A 22915-nucleotide genomic window follows, 5' to 3' on the forward strand; every position below is an offset into this window, starting at 1 on the left:
GCCTTTCAATACAGCCTATTCAATGGAGCCTTTGTTTAACAGTATCCTTACTCCTCAAAACATGTCCTGCTAGAAAGGAGGGGTTTCAGTTAGGCGTAGCCCAGCTTTGAGGCCATTTCTTTTCTCCCTCATCTTGCCATTAGACTTTTTTTTTTTTTTTTTTGTAGCTGGGTAGAGAAAAGATAAAGGTAGATAGTGAAGTGTCTTCTGAGTTTGCCTTGGCTGATTTCCCCAAACCCTCATTTTTAATTATCTTCCATCTAGCCGTGGCTTGTCTGTTCATTCACTTAATATGTGTGTATATCATTATTCAACAAATATTTACTGGCATATCTATTGTGTATGAGGCCCTGGTCATGGGTATTGGAAGTTCTCAGGAACAAATAACCACACTACACAGGGAAGGATTAGGGTCTTGTTGCTATAAAGAACCTGACTTGGTGGTCACAGCCATGGGCAATATCTTGCATGTATGTAGCACTAGAGTTCATCCTGTGGCTCAGAGTTTTTTGAATGATAAGCAACCTTGTTCCACTGAGATAACCCAGGTGACTAGAGACAGTAAAATTGTTTCCTTAGTTAGGTATCTTTGAAATCTGGGAAGATTTAGAATTAAATATAGGATGATGAAGTAAATCAAGCCTATACTTTTGTGTTAGGTATACTTTGTGTATTTTTGGCATTTTTAAGTGTTTGTAATGTTTAATGGTATCTGGATTAATGATTATAATATCTAACATTTATTGAATTTTAGGCATTGTATAAACTCTTTACAAGGTTAACTTTTAATCTTTATAACAACTCTGTGAGGTATGTATTATTATTACCACTTTACATGTTAGAAAATTGAGGTTTAGGGAGGTTCAGTAACCAGCCAAAGCCATACAGGGTAGTAGTGGCCAAGTCTGGTTTGGAACCCAGGCAGACTGGTGCTAGAAATCCATATTAGAATATCTATCAGATCTGTCTTGTGATGACCATTTAAGAGCTATAATTGAGTAATCAATTTTATACATCTGATTTTAAATTGAAAGGTGTAAGAAATTTTTAGTCAAGTACCTATGTAATATTGGAATGTTAAAAAGATTCATTATATTTTTTGGCTTAGGGTGGGGTGGCAGTAGTTACTGATCTTCTTGAATCTATATACTTATGTCTTTATTCTTTCACCAAATGTGGAATAATTTTTTGTTATTTCTTCATCTTCATTCTCTCCTTTTCCTTCTGGGTCTCCGGTTACATGTTAAACCTCTTGGTATTGTTCTTCAGATAATTGAGGCCTTATTCATTTTTTAAATCTTTTAACCCCCTGCTCTGATCTATTGCTCAATCTTCAACTTCATTGACTCTTCTGTCATCTATAATATTTCTGTTAAACCCATCCAGTGAATTTTTGTTTCACTTACTGCATTTTTCAGTTCTAGATTTCCATTTGGTTCTTTTTTCCTGTTTGTCCATTCATTATAGGAATATTTTCCTTTATATCCTTGACCATAGTTATAATAGCTTTTTAAAAATTTTCATCTGCTACTTCGTATCTGAGTTACCTTGGGGTTAATTTCTACTAATTATCTTTTCTCTTGAATATGGTTCACATTTTTGCTTTTTGGAATTTGGGGTTATATTCTGAACATTGTAAATGATGCATCATAGGGACTCATTTCTGTCATGTTCCTCTGAGGATTATTGTGTAGTTTTGTTTTGTTTTAATATGGAACGCTTATAGGTTTGTTATCCTTGCACAGGGGCCATGCTAATCTTCTCTACAGTGTTCCAGTTTTAGTATTTATGCTGCTGAAGGAGCACTATAGTTGGGGTTTTAATTAATTAATTTTTTAAAGATTTTATTTATTTGAGAGAGAGTGAGAGCAAGAGAGATCACAGAGGATGAGGGAGAAGCAGACTCCCCCCTAAGCAGAGAGTCTGATGCGGGGCTTGATCCCAGGACCCCACGACCGTGACCTGAGCTGAAGGCAGATACTTAACCGACTGATCCACCTTGGCATCCCTATAGTTGGTTTTTTTAAAAAACAAGTAGTTAACTTTGCTGGATTCAACATTCAAAGTCCATCTTTCCAGTGTAAGCAGCCCTGAAGTCTCTATTGAGTTCTTTAGCCTTGCTAGGCTGCCTGGCATCTGCCCCACATGTGTGTAGTTCAAAGAGTTCAGATATTCAGTAGTGTATGTGCGGAATTTTGGCTCTCCCTCCCTCTCTCATCTGTCTCTTTTCTGGGATTCCCCTCATTTTCAAGCTGTTATAGCCACTCCAAATCCTGTGCTCATCTGGCAGGGTGCTGATAGGACCTGCCTTTAGGCAAAAAGCCATTAAAAAAGTGAGAAACTCACTTGGTGCAGTCTTTTCTTCCAAATGTCCATGTGTCTTCAGTTTTTGTCTGCTTCTGATTGCTCTTTAGTGCCTTCAGGTGGTTGTAATTTATAGTTGGTCCAGAGTTTGTAGTTGTTACCTGCAGGAGAGTTAAGCCAATGGGAACTAGTGAGCCATTACCAGAAGCTGCAAGCCTTCCATCTCATGACTCCTAAGATTTTTCATTTATTTATTTATTTATTTATTTATTTATTGACTTTCAGGCACCTGGGTGTCTCAGTTAAGTGTCTGCCTTTGGCCCAGGTCATGATCCCAGGGTCCTAGGATTGAGTCCTGCATTGGGCTCCCTGCTTGCTGAGGATTCTGCTTCTTCCTCTGCCCAACTCCGCCCTCCACCCCTGCTCCTGTTCTCCTTCTCTTTTGCAAAAATAAAATCTTTCTTTCTTTTTTTTTTTTTTTAAAGATTTTACTTATTTATTTGAGAGAGAGAGATCACAAGTAGGCAGAGAGAGGCAGGCAGAGAGAGGTGGGGAAGCAGGCTCCCCGCTGAGCAGAGAGCCTAATGCAGGGCTTGATCCCAGGACCCTGAGACCATGACCTGAACTGAAGGCAAAGGCTTAATCCACTGAGCCACCCAGGTGCCCCAATAAATAAAATCTTTTAAAAAAGATTTTAAAATCTGGATGGCTCAGTCACTTAAGCATCTGCCTTTGGTTCAGGTCATGATCCCAGGGTCCTGGGATGGAGTCCCATATCACCTGTTTCTCCCTCTGCCTGCCACTTCCCCTGCTTATGCTCTCTCTTTTTCTGACAAATAAATAAATAAAATCTTTTTCAAAATATTTTTTTAGTTTTCGTACTAGATTTACTATCATTATATCAGAAATAGGGGCAGTTTGACTCTTAGGCATTTGAAATTATTTTATTTTATTTTATGTATTTATTTGAGAGAGAGGGAGTGCTCATACATAAGCAGGAGGGAGGGAGAGGCAGAGGGAGAAGCAGGCTCCTCACTGAGCAGGGAGCCTGATGTGGAACTTGATCCCATGACCCCAAGATCCTGACCTGATCCTAAGGCAGACACTTAACCTACTGAGCCACCTGGATGCCCCAGGCATTTGGAATTCTTATAAAGGAAAATTGAATATATAAAATGAATAATTGCAGTTTAAATTAGTTTAAGGGAATAAACTAAGTTGTAAATGACACTAAGATTTTCTTTTCTTTTCTTTTCTTTTTTTTTTTTAAAGATTTATTTCCTTATTTGCAAGAGAGAATGAACAAGCATGGGGTGGGTGGGTAGGGTCAGAGGGAGGGAAAGGGAAACCCAAGCAGACTCCAGGCTGAGTATGGAGCCCAGTGACCCTGAAATCAAGCCTGACCCAAAACCAAGATTCTGATGCTTAATCAACTGTGCAACCCAGGTACCCCAACACTAAGGGATTTTAAAATATATTCAAAATTTAATTCAGTAAATGATCATCAAGGTCCCCTTTCAATTAGTTGCTTACTTTTGTTATACTAATAAATAGGAAAATATTTATAAATTGAACTTAAAAACTTATTGAGAAACCAGGTTTTTAGAATTATTTCTTTAATAAACTAATAGTTTAATAATGGCAGTTATAAATAATCTTTTTATTCACAAAATGTTCCCTTAGGGGTAGCAAAAAACTCCAATGACAATAAGGAGCTTGGACTTTAATGAGTGGTAAGAGGAGTGGGGGGTACATCAAATTAACCCTATTATTTATCAGAGCAGTGAGAGAAGTACTGTGGGGGAGGTGAGCACAGGGCCTGGGAGCACAGAGGAAGGGGCACTGAATCAGGCCTTGGATGGGACAGAGAGATTGGGGGATGTTTTCCATAGGAGTTGTCACCTGGAGACAGAGAGGGAGAGGACACTCCTGGCCAGGGCTTGGGTCATATAGAGAATAGCTCTTATGAGGACATGGAGGCCTAAAAGAGCATGGTCTGCTTGGCAAATACAAGATGTTCATTTTGGGTGAGAAAAGGCTCTTGGGGAGCTGAGCTCAGGAGTTTGACCTTGACCCTCACAACTAAGGGAGGAATACCAAAATTGAAAAGACAACTCACAGAATTGGAGAAATTTTTGCAAATCATGTATCTGATAAGGACCATGTATCTGGAATATATAAAGAACTCTTACAACTCAATAATAAAAAGACAACCAATTAAAAGTTGGAGAAAAGATCTGAATAGACATTTCTCCAAACAAGATGTACATGTGGCCAGTAACTACATAAAAAGATCCTCAACATTATTAGATACCAGGGCAATGCAAATCAAAATCATACCCACTTGGATGGAGAAATTGGAACCCTCATATACTACTGGTACAAATATAAAATGGTACAGTCACTTTGAAAAAATATGGCAGTTCCTAAAAAGGTTATACATAAAGTTACTGCAGATCCAGTGATCCCACTCCCAGATATATATATCCAAGAGAGATGAATATATGTTCACCTAAAAACTTATACACATATATCCCTAGTGGCATTATTGATAATAGTCAAAAAAGTAGGCATGGCTATTAATTGATGAATGGATAACAAAATGTGGTTTATCCATGTAATAGAATATTATTCAGCAATGAAGAGGATGAAGTACTGATATACGCTACAGTATGGATGAATTGGTCCCAAAAGGCCACAAATTGTGTGGTCCCATTTATGTGAAATCTTCAAAGTGGGCAAATCTATAGACAGAGAAAGTATATTAGTGGTTGCCGGGGGAGGGAAAGAGAGGAGAATTGGGATCTACAGCTAATAGGTACATGGTTTCTTTTGAGGGTGATAGAATTAGTTCTGAATTAGTGATGATGTTTGCACAATTATATACTTTAAATGGGTGAATTGTTTGATATGTGAATTATACCTAAGTAAAGAGAAGTAGGAAGGTGGTTGTTTCAGAATAGAGGACAGTTTTTAAAATTAGATATATTTGGCTTTATGAAATACTTTTTTTAAAAAAGGAAGAAGAAAGAAGCTGAGGGGAACCAATGGAACCCTTGTAAGGGCTGTGTGTGAAGGAAGGCCTATGGGAGAAAGCCCAGTCTCTGCATCTGGGTTGTTTGAGGAACTAAGACATACACCTGGAGCAGCTAGTGGAACTGGGGGAGATGCTGCTGACCCCAGAAGTGGAGGATTCAACTATGTGGAGGGATGGAGTAGGGTGCTCCAGAGGAGACTAGCTTGTGATCATGATGGAATCCCACAGCGAGTAACGGTTAGCTTGCCCTTGTCTTCTTGACTCCCCTCATTAAACTTGGTAGGAAAAGCCCTAAATTGTGTTGTGAATACTATGGATTCAGGAGTGTTTTTTCCCTTGGTGTGTGTTTTCTTTCCTTAGATTGGGAAGGATCGGTCACTGAACTTTGACCCCTGCTGCCTGAGCTACTTTACTAAAGGGGAGTACATTTTGCTAGGAGGGTCAGACAAGCAAGTATCCCTTTTCACCAAGGATGGAGTGCGGCTTGGGACTGTTGGGGAGCAGAACTCCTGGGTGTGGACGTGTAAAGTGAAACCTGACTCCAACTATGTGGTAAGGAGGGGAAGTTCATTCTGTTGGGCCATTGTCTGAGGAGGCACAGACAACAGCCATGTGTAGCCAGTCAGATGATTGACATTTGTTCCTGGCAACTGGGAAGGTAGACTTTCCACAGAAAACTAGGAATTAACAACTCTCTTTCCCTGCAGGTGGTAGGCTGCCAAGATGGCACCATTTCCTTCTACCAGCTTATTTTCAGTACTGTCCATGGGCTCTACAAAGACCGGTATGCTTACAGGGATAGCATGACTGATGTCATCGTGCAGCACCTGATCACAGAGCAGAAAGGTAAAAGGCAGGTATGGCCCCTCTGCCCTCCAACCTTTGGGAGGAGGGGTAGGTTGAGAGGGCTACTGAGAGGGCAAGTGAAATGAGAGGGAATGGTCCTCCTCATCTTTCAGAAACATGTTGGACCACTGGTGTTTGCTTTTTAAAAATTTTTTTTTATTTTTTGGAGGGTAAGGGGAGAATATAGATGTCTTTGAGAATCTAAGGAGAGCAATAAACCCTCTCTTCAAAAAAAAAAAAAAAGGTAGGGGGAGGCAAAGGCTCACATAATTTTGCAGCAGCTATCTTTTTTTTAAAGTTTTTAAATTTTTTTAAAAGATTTTATTTATTTATTTGACAGACAGAGATCACAAGTAGGCAGAGAGGCAGGCAGAGAGAAAGGAGGAAGCAGGCTCCCTGCTGAGCAGAGAGCCTGATGTGGGGCTTGATCCCAAGACCCTGAGATCATGACCTGAGCCGAAGGCAGAGGCTTAACCCTCTGAGCCACCCAGGTTCCCCACAGCAGCTAATTCTAAGGGGAACATGGACTCTCTGACTAAGGGAGGATAATATATGGCATTTCAGAGCCAGGGTGGCTGAGCTGCATGGGTCTCTGTGGACCTATATCCTCTCTGGTATGGATATACTGGAGGGCTTCTTTCTCGACTTCATCTTCATCTTCATCTCCACTTGCCTCCTGATGGGTCCCTACCCCAGGTATAAGCAGGGACAGCAACCACAAGTTTAGTCAGAAGATTCAAGTTCTAGGCCTAGCACAGTCAGCCTGAACCTCAGTTTCATCCACTATCCACTTAAGTTGCCATGCTGGTTCAATGGGCTAAAGATCCACTTATTTCAAGAGTAATTATACACAGATGTGCCAGCCACAGCCTCCTGCCCAGTGCCTGTGTGTAGGGATACACATTGAGGGTTGTCTTAGAGATTCAGCTGGCATCCTTTTGTTCTCATCTGGGAGCACCTCTGGTTGAAGATTCCAGTTGTGCTGGTAAGGGTATAGCCACTTGGGCAGCTCCCCAGCTTCTCTTCTGGGGACATTTCCTCCATCTGGTCTGCAGTTAGAGTGTGAGAGCCTAGTATATACCAGAAACTACATGCAGTTCCATATTGTCAAGGATGGTGGGTGGGGAGTAGCTAGAGGCATGGGTGGTCATCCAGATGGACTTCTGATCATCAGGGGCAATATATTAATGCTGGCAGAGGAGTTTAAACTTAAATTCGGCAAGTGAGTGTAGCACTAAACATTTTACTTTCCATACTCAGTTTTAAGCTTTGAGCCACAAAGATTGTATATGATTTTGGATCCCAATGTTTAGTAGAGCTGATTGTATGTATTAGACACTCTTCAAAGATTTTTTGATGAGAGTGTCTCCTTTGATTGCCAGTAACATTAAGTAAATGATAGCTTTTAATTTTTCTGCCTTCTACCTTACTTAATAATCTCTTGCTGGAGCTGGATTTTTTTCCTTTGCCAGTTCGGATTAAATGCAAAGAGCTTGTCAAGAAGATTGCCATCTACAAAAATCGATTAGCTATCCAACTGCCAGAGAAAATCCTCATCTATGAGTTGTATTCAGACGACTCATCAGATATGCATTACCGGGTGAAGGAGAAGATAGTCAAGAAGTTTGAATGCAACCTCCTGGTGGTGTGTGCCGATCACATCATCCTCTGCCAGGTAGGCAGCAGGTTGGAGGGGTTGGGCTTAATCTTCTTCATGTTTCCTCCAAGGGTGGGTTACCCAAATCATGGTTTTAAAAATTGAGCACCAAGAAACAAGTCTCTTTCCATCAAATTCAGTAGCTGTTCATTGCTTTAATTGTATTGACATCTAGAGGAGTTAGACTGTACTAGAAAGTCATGGGCCATACCTGGAGAATAACTTTTGGTATTGCAAAGCACTTTATTATCCTATAATTATACATGTTTGAATGACTTAAAGCATAAATTGATAGAAATGAAAGTCATTTTTTTTGATGAACATACACACGTAAAAATTTATATCATCCTTCTTGTTAAACAATAAAAAATACATAATAACTCAAAAATAGTAAAGGAAGTTTTACTTTCTGAAAGGTTTTTTTTCACAGAAAAAATTTCTCAACTTAGAGCTTCCTACGAAATGTCAAGGGCAATGTCAAGAGAAGTTTGGAAATACTTGAGGGAAGGCCAGCCTGGCATCTTTCTTCAAAGTAGAGGTTGATTTAGTTTCACAAAAGTAGGACTATTGAAAGTGATAAAGTGGAAGAAATCCTTTAGAAATCACTATATGTAAAATACAATTAAAATCTCCCTGAAAGTCTAGAACTCAAGCAGTTTAGAGGTACCCACAAGTTACAGATGTGACAAAAAAGTGTGCTTTTGGATGCTGCCTCTGTGGCTTCCCAGAGGTCTGCACAGAAGATGTGAAGCTGAGCTGTGCTCTGTGGTGAGGGCTTATGTGAAGGATTAATGAACAGTGCCAATCATGGGGACTAGATGGGGTTCAATAGACAATGAATGTGTAGGTATTTTTCATCCCTCACATGCAGGAAGACCCCCTTGGCAGACCTGGGAACACCCTGTTGAATATCCATGCAGAGCTAGGTTTGCTTTCTAGGAGAAACGGCTACAGTGCTTATCCTTCAGTGGAGTGAAGGAGCGGGAGTGGCAGATGGAGTCTCTCATTCGCTACATCAAGGTGATTGGTGGCCCTCCAGGAAGGGAAGGTCTGTTAGTAGGCCTGAAGAATGGACAGGTGAGTGCTCCCATATGTCTCCCATCAGGCTGATTATCTGTATACAGATTTAGGGACCAGACTCATTATGACCCCAAGGTGGTTTCCCGGGGACAGGAAAAGAGCTTCCCAACCCACATTCACTGTAGGCACATTGGAGGGTAGCCCAGAATTTTATTTTTCGAGGACAGCTTCAAGCTGAAGATGCAGTGGCCTTTAGACTTAGAGCATGCTGCATTCTGGCAGGGTTGGCAGTGTGGCATTTGGGCTGCCTATAGTGTGGATCATTGAGTTTCAGGGCACCCAGAAGATGGCATGATTTTTAGAGATACAGTTTCAGTGGCTTGCTAGGGAGGGAGGCAGAATTTATTCTTAGGTCACATCCCTATTAGGGCAATGAATGGATTAAGGCAATATGTTCTAGCTTGTGTTTTAGAGGGTGCTGGTCCTCAGGCTATTACTAGGTGTTTTAAGAAAAATGGGCCCTTTGCTCATATAGATGTGAAAAATCTAGGTTATACAAAGTTAACAGATTTGTGTGTGTGTTCTTTGCTCAAAATAAGAAAAGTTCTAAGTGGCCTACATGGAAATATGAAAGTGAAAATATAACTGCATTAGCCTGAGAGCCAAGCTGTCTAGCAGATGGCTTATGGCTAAAGCTTATCAGGCCTTTCCTGGGACAGAAGTCATGGAGTATGAAATTAGTGGGGGCTGCAGGATAGCAATACTAAAGGGATGGAAAGTCTGTATCTTTCTCATTGTCCGCTGTCACTTCCAGTGTGAGGCTTGAGAACATGGACTTTGGGGACAGGTCGACCTGCAGTCATGTTAGTGCTTAGCTACTCATTAGCTGTGTGACCCTGGGCAGGTCACTTTGCCTTTCTGAGGCTCAGGTTTTACAAATGAGGATAATACCTTATGTTTCAGAGGGCTTTCAGAAATAGTCAATAACTGATAGCTGTCATCATCCTTCTCATCATCATCATTATTTTGCCATGGTTATACTGGATGTCTTGTCAGTGTTTAAAGTAGCCTCTTCTTATGTTAGTTTGTGACTCATATCTCACTAGATGGTGTCTCCTAATCCCACAGCTTGGGTAATGTTGTTAACAAATCCCCAGTCAAGCAGACATTCAAGTGAATTTGTCCCATCTTGGGCTGATCATTACTTTGGCAACCTCTGATGAACCACATTTCTGGTCTCCTAAGGATAAGCCCCTGCTCCTGTTCTTTCATTAAGTCCTTTTCTCTGCATGGAGCCTCTGTTGAAGTTAGTGGGAGTTGTTCTTATAGAACACATGGGATTCCAACAGCCTGGCGCAGTTCCAGGGTCTTGTTGCCATGGTGACTCACACTTTTTTTTTCTCTGAAATTTCACCAGATCCTGAAGATCTTTGTGGACAATCTCTTTGCCATTGTCCTGCTGAAGCAGGCCACAGCCGTGCGCTGCTTGGACATGAGTGCTTCCCGTAACAAGCTGGCTGTGGTGGATGAAAATGACACATGCCTGGTGTATGACATCCACACCAAGGAGCTGCTTTTTCAGGTGAAATCCCAGAGAGTTTCTAGGACGTAGTCCTTTGATACCTCCTCTATTTCCCAGTCCCTGCAGGAGGCACTGACCCTCTGGTTCCCAGGCAGGTCTCTGGGAGGAGCAGTGACGTGTAGGAGTATAGGCTTTGAACAGGGGCACAGAGCCCAAGAGGTCCCAGGGCATAGCCCACTCCTCCCACACATGAGCTGCAGGAGCTGGGCAAGTCTTTTTGAACTTTGCTTTCCTCATAGGTGATATGGGCAAGTAACACCTTTCTTTCTGTGAACAGAAAGAAATTTAAGTGGGGCACTTGATAGGCTGTCAGTGCATTGGTTAACGCGAGGATGATTCTTTTGCAAAAGTGCTTCTTGCCAGTTGGAGGTCTGCCTGTATCTGTAAGTGACCTAAGACACAGTAGAGAAATAGGACCAGTTTTGTCATCTGAAAGAAGGGAAAGGATGAGGGGAAGCCCTCTCTTCTAGTTGTTTCACAAGGATGCTCTCAGAGCCAGCAGAATGTGAACTGTTTTAGGAGATAAGCATTGTTTACACACTGTTTGGTCCTATGTCTGGTAGAAATGTGTCACTGGAGAAGAGAGCCCAAAGGCTTTATGCCCAGCTCCTGGCTGGCTTTCTGCCATACTCATGCCATTCTTTGCCTCTTTAGGATTTTTTAAGAGGTCAGGGTCCATTTGACTGAAGCAAGCTCCCCCCACTGAAGTTGAAACTTCGCCTGTCTGGCTTCCTCAACCACAACAGGTCTCCCAGTTTTAATGGGTAGATTAAGATGCCCTTCTCAGGGCTCCTCTTTGTCCTTGGGAGCAGAATTAGCAGGGCAGAGGGATGCTGGAGTGTAGGGAGCTGCCTCGGTCAGTTGGAAGGGGCTACCTGGCTAATACTAGCCTAAGCTAACTCTAGTAAATAACAGCTTGCTTACACCTCTGTCAGGGCAGAGGGCTTAAGGGGAAACAACAGTACAGGTTTTATCTTTAGACAGACCTGGGCTCCAGTTCTGCCCTCACCACTTACTGTGTAATACCCAGCAAGTCAGTACAGTTCTCTGAGCCTAAATTTTTCCTCACTTCTGAAATGGAACTAGTAAATGCCCCTTCACAGAATGCTATAGGACTGAATAATGTATCACAGTACCTAGCTCAGTGCCTGGTACAAAACAAGGCCCTAACTGTTAACTTCTCGCAGCCTCAGAGCCACCTCCTGTAGGCAGGTTAGCAGGCCCCCAGTTGTGAATCTGTGCCTGAGCCTAGAACCATATAGGAATGGAAGGGCATGTGTCCTTCCCCATTCCCACTGAGGGTTCTGTCATAGGCTAGGGAAGGTAATTCTCAGACTTTGCCAGGAGACATAAACATTCCCAGCTGTCTTTTCCTTCTCTCTGCTGCTCCTGCCCTCTGCAAATGAAAATAGCTATATTTTTTCTCATTATAAAAGCAATCCAGGCTCATTATAAAAGATTCAGACATTGTAAAAGATTCTAGGCAGAAAGGTATGAACACCTGCTGGTCCCTGGGGTTCCAGAGCTAAGCAGAAAACTTTGAAAGAAGGTAGGGGGAAGAGGGTGCCTCCCAGGGTGACTGTATTTCTACGGTGTGAGAATTTTAAATGCAGAGATAATGCATTATTTTCTAATATAAAAATAACACTTTTTTCTTATTATAAAAAAAAATAGATGTTCATGACCAAAAGAAATTTCAGGCAAACAAAGAACCTAGAAAATAAAAAGCATCCGCAATTCCACCCACCCCTAAACAATCACTGTTAATTTTTTGGAACATATCCCTTTAAATCTTGTATACATAGTTGTGTATACCCTCATTTTCTCACTAAGTATTAATTAATATTTGGGATAATAATTTTTTTGAAAGTAATGCTTATTAAAAACATTTCTAACATAAACTAGTGCATAGAGCATTTTGCCTCTGTGCTTCTATCCTTTTCTTCCAGTTCCCATTTCCTCCCCCCCCCCCCCCCCCCCGGCCCCATTAGCGATTTATTGTGATTCAGGCTTTAGAAAGAGTGCTTGACTGAGTGCAGGAATGGTACCAAGAGCCAGGGGGTTGTCACAGGGTCCTCACTATCCCTGTCTCTCAGGAACCAAATGCTAACAGCGTGGCCTGGAATACCCAGTGTGAGGACATGCTCTGCTTCTCAGGAGGAGGCTACCTCAACATCAAAGCCAGCACCTTCCCCGTGCACCAGCAGAAGCTACAGGGCTTTGTGGTGGGCTACAATGGCTCCAAGATCTTCTGCCTCCATGTCTTCTCCATGTCAGCTGTGGAGGTGCCACAGGTAACTGGGGCGCTTGTCAGCTCTCAGCAGTGAGTGGCGGGGCAAGACCATTGGGTTGGGGGATGGATGGTGAGGGGAGAGGGAAGAGAGGTGAATTGCAGCTATGATGTCATGGAAGGTACTCTGGACTAGAACCTGAAACCCTGTGTCCACCCTGTACAACCTGTATGTTTTTGGGCAAACAGCTCCACCTCACTGAGCCTCTATTTCTTTCTGATCCCCCTTTCCTGGTTGGGACAGGGAGGGTTTTCAGGGTTGTCTGTCTTCAGAGTGTGTTTCTTTTTTCTTTTCTTTTCTTTTTTTTTTTTTTTTAAGATTTTTATTTATTTATTTGATAGAGATCACAAGTAGGCAGAGAGGCAGGCAGAGAGAGAGAGAGGAGGAAGCAGGCTTCCCGCTGAGCAGAGAGCCCAATGTGGGGCTCGATCCCAGGACACTGGGATCATGACCTGAGCCGAAGGCAGAGGCTTTAACCCACTGAGCCACCCAGGTGCCCCTTCAGAGTGTGTTTCACTGAGAGCTGTGCATGGGGCAGAGTGGAGTAAGCCAGCAAAGCTGGGAGTGCGGTTGGGTGTATGTACAGGTGCAAGAGCAGGGATGGTGTGTGTGAGAGAAAGAGGATATGGGTGGGATGGGGAAGGGGCCTGAGGTCTTAGGGACCACAGGTACCTCAAGTAGGAGGCCAGAACAGTAATGGGGGCCTGGCCACAAACGGGAGGGCAGAAACATTGATAGGAGGGCAGAGATTGGCAGCCCAAGTCAGGGCTGGCCTAGTCCCAGCTGTCCCAGCTGCCTGTCTGCTCCCCAAGTGAATCATTCTCACTGTGGAACTGCCATAAAGTGGAGACAAGCACGAAGGAGAGGCTTAGCCCTCAGAATCCCAACCTCAAGAGGGAATCGGTCTTAAACATTTAGAACATACCCACCCAGGCCTTTTCTGTATGTATATATAATATATACAGAATATACAATTACAAGTACACAATTTTATATGAACGTTTTAAACAAAAGTGGAATCTACTGTAAATATTGTTTTGTGATTCTTATCTATAAATATTGCTCCTATAAATGAAACCTGATTTACTATACTTCCTTTACTGAATGTGACCAGAAACGAGAGATTTTTAATCACTGTCCTTTATTGCCATCTTCCAGTTTCACCTAACATTTACATATTGCAGACCCATCACTTTATATGAATTATTGGCTGTCAACTAGCAGTGTGGCTTTTTCTCTTGGCAATCTACTGGAAGGATGATTCCACCTCAATAAATGTACTTCTAGCATTTTAAAAATACTAAGATGACTGTACATTGACCTATAGTTGTAAGAAATCATAGAGATCCTTTGTACAATTTGCCCAGCTTACCCGTTGCTAACAGTTTGTAAAACTACAGAACAAATGTTTCACCTGCGTAGGTTCTTGTCACTACCGCCACCAACCCACGAGATCTCTGATGTTGGGTTGCCCTTTTATTATAACCACACCCGCCTCCCTGCTGTCCCCACCTCCACATTGTTTTTAATGACTGCTTTATATCTTATCACATAGATGTTCTACAGCTTACTCAACCAGTACCTTTTGTTGGGCATTTTCGCTACTTAGTGCTTTTTTGTAGATAGCATCTTTCTTGCCAAGTCTTTGTATCTAGCCCACCTTAGCTTCTTGGTGTGAATTCCTTGAAGAGAAATTGTTGGATAAAATGTCATGTACATTTGAGAAATTTTTAGGCACGTTTCTAGATTGCCCTTCAACTACATTTTTCTGGGTGTGGGTGGAGGGCGTTTTATTGAGGGGCTTCAGAGAAGGTTCGAAGGGAGATCCTCTGTCCTCAGCCCAGCCAGGATCTCCCCACCTTCACAGTCATTGAAAGCCTGAGTTGGCTTCTTGTAAAGGTTGGGGCTGGGGTCCGCTTCTTCCTCTAAGCTGATGGTACTTGTAATTCATTGTGAAAAAATTATTAGTGCCTGACACAGAGCAGTTATTCAATAAATGTTAGTGGAATTCAGACCTAGGAAAAAGAAACAGAAAGAAGGAAGGGAGAGAGGTGAGTGAAAGTGGCAGTAGGAGGAGGGGAAAGACAGCCCCAGCTGGACTGTTTCCTTGTAGTCCTCATCTGCTCCCCATCCCAAACCCCATGCACCACATCCACCAGAAATCCAGTCTTCCTTAATCATGCCAAGCAGGCTATGTTGATTAAAAGTTTTTCTCCCAAGACTGCCATCCTGACCTCAAAGATAAATGCAGTTTGCTGCTCCCTGACTTTGGCAGGCCAAGAGGAGCCAGAGAGGCGGCCTGGGGCTTCCTCTGCCAAACCCTTACAATTCAGAAGCCAGAGTCCCCGTCCAGTCCCCCCAACCCTCATGGCTTTACCAAGCCCATCCTGCTGATGCAGCAGGGTCAGAACTGCCAAGGGTTAGGAGAGGCAGCCTAAGACAAAGGCTATTTATCTTTTGCCTCTGCCTCCAGCCATCCTGTGGTTTTGGCCTAGAGAGGAGGGAGAAAGCATCAGAACCACTCTGGGGATTTCTGGTTTCCTTTCGAAATTTACATCATCTTGTGCAAGAACTGGTTTGTCAGAGCTGCCAAGTAGGGCGTCAAGCCCTAGTCAGGCTTCTCGGGCGGTTGGTGACTTCATGCTTGGAATGCAACAGTGAGATAAAGTAGAACTCAGAGGGCATTTGTTCAGTTAGGATATTTTTAAAACTCCCACTCTCAGATTGTGCCTCCCAAGCAAGCCCAAATGTTAACCATTCATCATATCCTCGATTCTGGTGTGCCTGTCCAAGTCCCTGTTCCAGCCTCACAGGGCATTCAGCATGGCAAGAAGTTGTGCAGTTTAGGGAAAAGAGCACTGGCGTTGAGTTCTGACTCTGCCACCTGAACCAGCTGTGATCTTGAGCAACTCCTTTCACTATTTGGGGACTCACTTCTTTTCTATGCAGTTAAATAAACCTATCTTTCTGGTTTTGTCTGGCCCAATTCCTACTGTTATTAGCCATCATAAAGCAGTAAACACTACAAAACAGAACTAAATTGGAACTGAGGATGCTCACTAAAAGAGTTCAGGGAGGAAAGCTCATTGTGCTTGGGGAGTTTGAGAAAGCTTCTAGGAGATAGTGACACTTGTTCTGAGGCCTGAAAGGTCTGGGAAGGCAGAGAGGAGCAGGGAGGTTGTTTCAGACAGGGGGAAAGTTGGAGGTAGGAACAAGTCTGGAGAGTTGGGGAGATGGCAAGGAGTTGGTGCTGAGAAAATACAGTGGAGGTACTGAGCATGTCTCTTGTTTGCCTCAGGTATCCTGCGAGCTGGTCAGGGCATTTAAACAGAAGTTAATCAGTTAGCCCCCCAAAAAAGGACACAGCTAGGATGTGGCTGAGCCTAGGCCTGGGTTGTGGCTCAGCTTTTCCCCTATCCATACCCTGCTATCCCACTAAATAGAGGAAGGGTAGGTGGAATGGTATGGGAGAAAAGATGAGCACTCCGAAGCAGCCACATCTTGCTGTAAGAGGGCAGAATGGCCTAAGAAAGAAGAGGAAATCCTTCAACTCAAAAGCTAAAAAATGAGACAGGAAAGTTCAAAGATAATGGCCCCAAATGGAGAAAACAGCACTCCCAGCTTCACATTTGGGAACCATTAGCATGAGGTACTGGTTGATTGATCTCTACTGTCTGGGAGAGATTCAGTTCCCTTCAGCACACTGGCCCAAAACAAGGGTAGAGCCTTGGGTTATTCAGGATGGCAGACCCAGATCAGACTTGTTCTCATGTATGCGCACATACACATACCCCATACTCAAGTGCCAGGAAAGTGCTCAGAACCCAGAGTCAGCTGGCCCCAGGCCCCAGCCCCAGGTCTTCCCTGTGCCATTTCTATGTCCTCAGACTATAATCAGAGACTGATAACTGCAACACAGACCTGTTGGGACAGATCCAAAAGGAGTGTGTAAACCTAAGAAGAGAAGTTATTAGGAACCATTCACAGGTATCACAGTGAGGCAGCCCCATCTGGAAGGAGGGACGGCAGGAAGGTTCCCATCTCCAAGGAACTCAGACAGGTGTACCTTTCTGGGTAACCTGATACAAATCACTTAGGTTTCTTGGGTAAGATAGTTTCTCAGCCCTTTGTAAGAGGCCATCCTTAAATCCTTTCCTCACAGTAAGGTTGTTCCTTCCTCCAGCAATCTTAGACTGAGGGCCTGCTGGGGGAGGTAAGTACAACCCCACCACTACCCTCAGGTTGTTCCCATACTTGGGGAGAGGGGCTTTAATTAGAGCACAACTGAGATCTGGATAAAAAGCAGAGAAAACTCAGACTCCTTTCCTTGAGGGGTCAGCGAAGAATTTCCAGAGGAAGTGACATTTTAACAGGGCCTTCAGAGCCCAACAGGTATTTTGCAAAGGGTGAGGAGGAGCAAGGGCACTCTAGACATGGGTGATATCTTGTGGTAAAGCAGACCTGGAGGTGGGGAAAACTGGTGGTAGAGTGAAGGACAGACAGAACGTTTGTGCTGCTGAATGCTATGTTTTGGTTATGAAAGGGGGTTGTGACTGGAAGGCACGTGGTGTGTGTGGCGTGAGAAGAGCACTGATTAATCTTTATGGTGTTTCTCTGTGGGCATTTATAATTGAGTCAGTGACACACATCTGGAGTCAGGCTTTGCATGAATCTGGTTCTTTCCATTGCTCTGAAAACAATTCTTTCCTTTTGATGAAATCCTGCAGTCTGCTCCGATGTACCAGTACCTGGATAGGAAAATGTTCAAAGAAGCCTACCAGATTGCTTGCTTGGGAGTGACAGACACTGACTGGCGTGAGTTGGCTATGGAAGCTTTAGAAGGATTAGAGTTTGAAACAGCAAAGAAGGTAAGCATCTAGTCAGCCTGAGCTGGAATCTGACCCTTAGAGGGTCCCTTGAGGAGGCAAAAGGGACTCCAGGTGACGTACAAAGAGGCAGACGCATAGTGTAGTGAGCTCTGGAGATAGACTGGCCTGGGTTCAGATGTCAGCTCAGCTACCTCCTGAGTCTGGGCCAGTAACTCATTTCTAAGGTTGCTCATTTATAAAATTAGGGTGATGATTGACCCCATCCTTACAAAGTTCTAAGGGTCTAATGTGGTAATGTCTATAAAGCCTGATACAGGAGAAACATCTGATAGTATCTAGCTGTCACCCTTATTAGCTGTCATTAGGTAGAGCACCTAGCTGAAAGCATGGCATATAATAGGGATGCAATAAAGGGAAGCTTTTATTACTGGTATGAGCACTTACTGATATTAGCCATTTATTACACAGTGCTGTTTTTCTTTGTACCCTGCTAGGTATGATCAAAGAGATGGTCGAGTTCTCTGATTCTGACAGCAGTGTCACTCCCCACATACCTTCATGGCTTCAATCATGGTGTCATTTCCTGGCCAGTATATTAAAACTACAGAAAGGCTGACAACATCGGACCCCTTGCCACACATCAGAAAAAGCCCAGCTCTTAGTTGGGTTTTCATCTAGAACCTGAGGTGGAGGAAAGGAATGGCCTTCAACTCTCTTTCCCCTACTTTTCCCTTCTCTCTTTATCTCCCAGAACCAGTTGATCATAGACTCTTTTGCTTATATTACTGAGCATGCAGGGAAGGAATTGCAGGGGTATGTGATGGCCACCCTATGCTAGGTCAAGACTTTAGGCACGAGATAGAAACCAAGGCCAGATACCAGCTCTTCTGTATATGGCCTGGATGACCCCATGCCAGCCACTTCTCTTATAGACTCCATCCTCCCACGTCTGCAGTGGGGATGGTGAAAATGCTAACTGCCCTATCTTCCTGACACAGGGTCATTAAGCTTAACTACCACATTGTAAAAGGGCTTCCAGAACTAGCAATGGTTATACAAATGCTAGCTGTTATTAAAACAAGTAAAATTGCTGTTTTTAAATTATATTCTTATGTCAACTACGCATCAGAAAACTGGTCATAGAGGAAGGCTGTAAGAATTCAGAGATGGGAGGAAGCATTCTAGGGAGGGAGCTTCCCTCTCCTGCCCCCTCCCCCATCAAAATGTCAGGAGGAATGAAGAATAACAAAGTATTTCTTGACTATGTTTTATTTGTTTTCAGCCTGGAATGAAATTTAAAGTCTTCCTTAGAGATTGTCATCCCCTCACACCCAAGAACTAAACACCTATCTGAGCTTATTTCAGCCAGCATGGGGTTGAGTACTCAGCAAATGTTTGAATGGATCAAAACAAAACTAGAATAACCCTTTATTTGCTTAACACTAATTCCCAGCATGTATTCCCCAAACACTCCCTGAGAATAGAAATTATTGTATTAAAGCCACAAGATTTTGACCATAGACTAGAGCTTGACTATTTTATCCAAATTCCAAATCTCCAGCCTTTCTTTTTCTGCTTTGCCAAGTCACTCAGGCACACGGGAGGTAGAGTGGTTCCAACAATAAACTGGTGTTCCCACTAGATGGCAGGGGAGCTCTGCTCAGCGCCCAGGATGGCCGTGGTGAGCAGAACTGCAGATGCTTCCCTGTTCCCACACTTCCCTCTGCTGAGGTTATTCATGGGCCTCGTGACTCTGACCACGCTGACCAGGGCATCCCTGACTCTGCAGAACGTGTGAGGGTCGAAGGAACTCAGAAACAGATTTCTCAAAGTGTCAAATCCTAGAATCCTAGCAGAGCAGAACTAGAAAGAACTTGGAGAAGGCATAGCTAGTTTGCCCCTTTCCATAAGGCAGCATCGGGAGCCTAGAGACAGGGAAGAAATAGGTTCAGGGGCCCTCAGCTGGAAAATCTCAGAGCTAGGAATGACACCTGGAATGCTCCTTTCCTCTTTGCCCCTTTGCCAGATATTCCAGGTTTCCCCTTTCCTTTTGCTTTAAGGAAGCCCAGATCTAGAAGATAGCTTATAAGATCTCCATCAGGGAACACAAGTACTCTTGGCCTTCTTTTGCTCATGTGATGCCTACCTTACCCTTTCAAAAATCCCTCTTCAGGAATACCCATTTGCCGGTTCCTACTCTGTGATGCTCTTCTTAATCTGGCCTCTGCCACTACCTGTGCTCAGAGAGTGAATTGGTGTTCTTGGGGTATCTAGTTCATACTCTTAGCTCACGGAGATTCAATGATCTGTTTAATCTATCTGCCTCCCCTTTGAGAACATGGACAGGTCATGTTCTTGAATGGGGCAGGGGACAGGTCATATTCACCTCTGGATCCCGGTCCCTGACAGGATGGCTGCTCTGCAGCATGAACCATTGGGTTCATCTGTGAATTGGGTCATCTGTGAAGTAGCTGGAGGCCAGACGACCTGCTCATTTCCTCAAGTCTTTTGGGGATGGGGGATGTCATGCAGCAAAGTAGAGGCTGCAAGTGGCCAGGGTGGTCCTTCAACATTTCATTTTCAGGGACTCCTAGACCTGCTGCTTCCTCTAGGTGTGTGTCAGCCCATTTCAAATAGGACACTAAAGCAGCACACCTGGGTAGAAACATTGACAGCAAAGCCACGTGAAGATCAGCCTGACATTGTGGGTTATATTCCTCTAAACCCCTTGCAGACTTAGAAAGCACCAAAGGAGACTTAACTAACACCAATCTTCCTAAGAAAGGCTGCCTAGAAACTTCTAGCAGCCCATGGGTTAAAGTCTTTAGCTTTACTGTGAGTCCAAGGCAAGAGCCACACTTTTAAGATTTACGTAAGAGTTTGCCTTCCAGGGACATGGAGTGATTTATTCCCTAACCTCCCCCTCCCTTCCAGAAACCATCTTTATTCCTTCTCAGCTTTCCCCTCCTCCTCTTCCTCTGTGCTGGTACTGTGGGCTCTGGGTGCCTTGTATTTATGCACTGTTGGTAAGCATAGCTGTCTCCTGCTTTCCGTCCCAGTCACCAAGATGTATAGCAGTCGCTGCTCAGTCAGTACATCTTCCCCTCTCCCACTCTGATGACATTGCCTCAGAGCATCAGACCGCCCTGTTCTTCTCTTTTGCATAGAGAGTGCTCCAAGCAGGCCACATCACAGACTGCAGTATCATAGTTTTGTTTTACCTAATCCCAAAGTGATTGATGCAACCAGGACTTCTTTGCTATTCTTTGTGTGGACTAATCCCAGGGATAAAGTGTGCCTCACTGGGTGGTATAACCCTCCTGAACACATGGCGATTAATCAATGCTTGCTTCTTTTCCCTCTTTACTGGCTCACTTTCTAAAGCTTGACTTCCCACCCCCAGCCAATCACCCACTTTTGAAGCCCAGAAAGCAGCTGATTTCATTCTTTTATTTCTTCCCCTGTAGGCCTTCACCAGAGTACAAGACCTCCGATATTTAGAGCTCATCAACAGCATTGAGGTAAAAGACAAAATGTTGTTCCTTCTCAAGAAAGCACAGACTCACTATCAGTGGCTTATAGGGAGCTCTTCTAGCAGATGAGAGCCTTGAAGGCACATAACTAGAGCCCTCTGGAGTCTGGGCATTTGGGCCATAGCCTTGCTCTGGGGGTACAGAATGCTTTGGGGCAGGGAGATAGCACATAAAATCAAGGAGTGCAGTTTGTCACTTGGTAGTGGGGCGGGCGAGGCAGGTAGGTCCCTAATCTCTCCAAGTTTTGTTTTCTATCTGTGAAATGAGTCGATTTCCCAGCGTTGCTGAGAGGACTAAATCAGCAACTGGTTTTCACACCTGCAGTGGTTTTTAGGTGGTTACCATCCTCTAGGGCTCTAACAATATGCCAGTGTAGGAAGCATTTTCCAAATGCACATGATCTGCTCCCCACCCATGGCAATGGGACCTGGGGAGGGCGCTTGTGGACTGGAGTGGGCTAAAGAGGCTGGTTCTGTGAGTACCATTTGCTGGGTAACTGTAGACAATACTCTTAATTCCTGTGACTGTCTGTAAAAAGGCATACATATTTTTTCTCCTGAACAGATTTATTGTGAGGCTAAGAGAATGTGAGATACATTTGAATTCCCATATGGAATCAGGGAGGAAATCAGCAAATGTCTTGTCCCTGTAATTCAGTTCAGAATAATAAACACCTGTCATGGGCCAAGCCTTGTACTGAGTCTCGTGGGCAGAGTTGAATGGAAGAGAGGCCTGCAGGAGCTCACAGACTGCTCAGCTGAGTAATAGTCGCCGCTTATTGAGTGCCTGCTCTCTGTCCCATGCATGATCAGTGCATACACTGAAGCTAACCCTGAACAACATGGGTTTGAACTGCATAGGTCCACCTATTCGCGGATCGTTTTTGATAAATATAGCAGTACTGTAAATGCATTTTCTCATGTATATGATTTTCTTTTCTTTTTAAAGATTTTAAAAATTTATTTGACAGAGAGAGAGAGAGAGAGAGCGCACGCACACAAGGAGGGAGAGCAGCAGGCAGAGGAAGAGGGAGAAGCAACCGCCCCCGCCCTGGGCCGCAGAGCAGGGAGCCGGATATGGGGCTCCATCCCAGGACCCTGGGATCATGACCTGAGCCGAAGGCAGTTGCTTAACTGACTGAGCCACCCAGGCATCTTATTTGATTTTCTTAATAATATTTTTTTGGGGTACCTGGCTGGCTCTCAGTAGAGCAGGTTGATGTTGGGGTTGTAAGTTTGAGCCCCACACTGGGAATAGAAATTACTTTAAAATGAAATCTTTAAAAAAATACATATCTTCTTTTCTCTAGCTTACTTTATTGTAAGAATGTGGTATATAATACATGCAACACAAAATCTGTGTTAATCAACTGGTTATGTTATCAGTAAGGCTTCTATTCAACAGCAGGCTATTAGTAGTTAAATTTTGGGGAGCCCAAAGTTATGCCTCGATTTTCAACTGTGTGGGGGTCAGTGCCCCTAAAACTCATGTTGCTCAAGGGTCAGCTGTATTTTAAATCCTTACACCAACTTAATGAAGCACAAATACTGTCTTATTCCTGTTTGATAAATAATGAAATTAAGGCTTAGAAAGGCTATGTCATGTCCCCAAGGGTCCATAGGCAAAAGCTTTGTTGGAACTCAAAGCCACTTCTCTAATTCCCAAGCTCAAGCTATCTTTACTCGAGGCCATATTGCTATCTAAGAAGTTGCTTCTGATGCACACCCTCCCCTCCTGCCCTCCCCCAGTACTGTCATAGCGAGCATCTGTAACTTCCGTTGCTTACTTAAATGCATGTGTGAAGAGCCATCTACTA

The 22915-nt window shown here is 43.7% G+C and overlaps 1 protein-coding gene and 1 pseudogene across 5 annotated transcripts in view; one reads left to right on the forward strand and one right to left on the reverse strand.

Annotated features, from left to right (window-relative positions):
- The window catches only part of IFT122 (intraflagellar transport 122), a 70964-nt gene that overhangs the window by 23277 nt on the left and 24772 nt on the right, over window positions 1-22915 (forward strand). For 4 of the 5 annotated variants that reach the window (XM_059161798.1, XM_059161796.1, XM_059161799.1 and 1 more), the window contains 8 exons: window positions 5702-5893; window positions 6049-6187; window positions 7660-7862; window positions 8784-8921; window positions 10282-10446; window positions 12543-12740; window positions 17465-17605; window positions 21034-21087. In XM_059161798.1, coding sequence (XP_059017781.1) covers window positions 5702-5893; window positions 6049-6187; window positions 7660-7862; window positions 8784-8921; window positions 10282-10446; window positions 12543-12740; window positions 17465-17605; window positions 21034-21087 — 1230 coding nt within the window. The remainder of the gene's footprint in view (window positions 1-5701; window positions 5894-6048; window positions 6188-7659; window positions 7863-8783; window positions 8922-10281; window positions 10447-12542; window positions 12741-17464; window positions 17606-21033; window positions 21088-22915) is intronic. The other variant, XM_059161801.1, reaches the window with a different exon arrangement.
- LOC131826210 (U6 spliceosomal RNA) lies at window positions 1706-1806 on the reverse strand (annotated as a pseudogene).

This window comes from Mustela lutreola, chromosome 2 (assembly GCF_030435805.1).
Source record: "Mustela lutreola isolate mMusLut2 chromosome 2, mMusLut2.pri, whole genome shotgun sequence".
NCBI classification, from domain to species: domain Eukaryota; kingdom Metazoa; phylum Chordata; class Mammalia; order Carnivora; family Mustelidae; genus Mustela; species Mustela lutreola.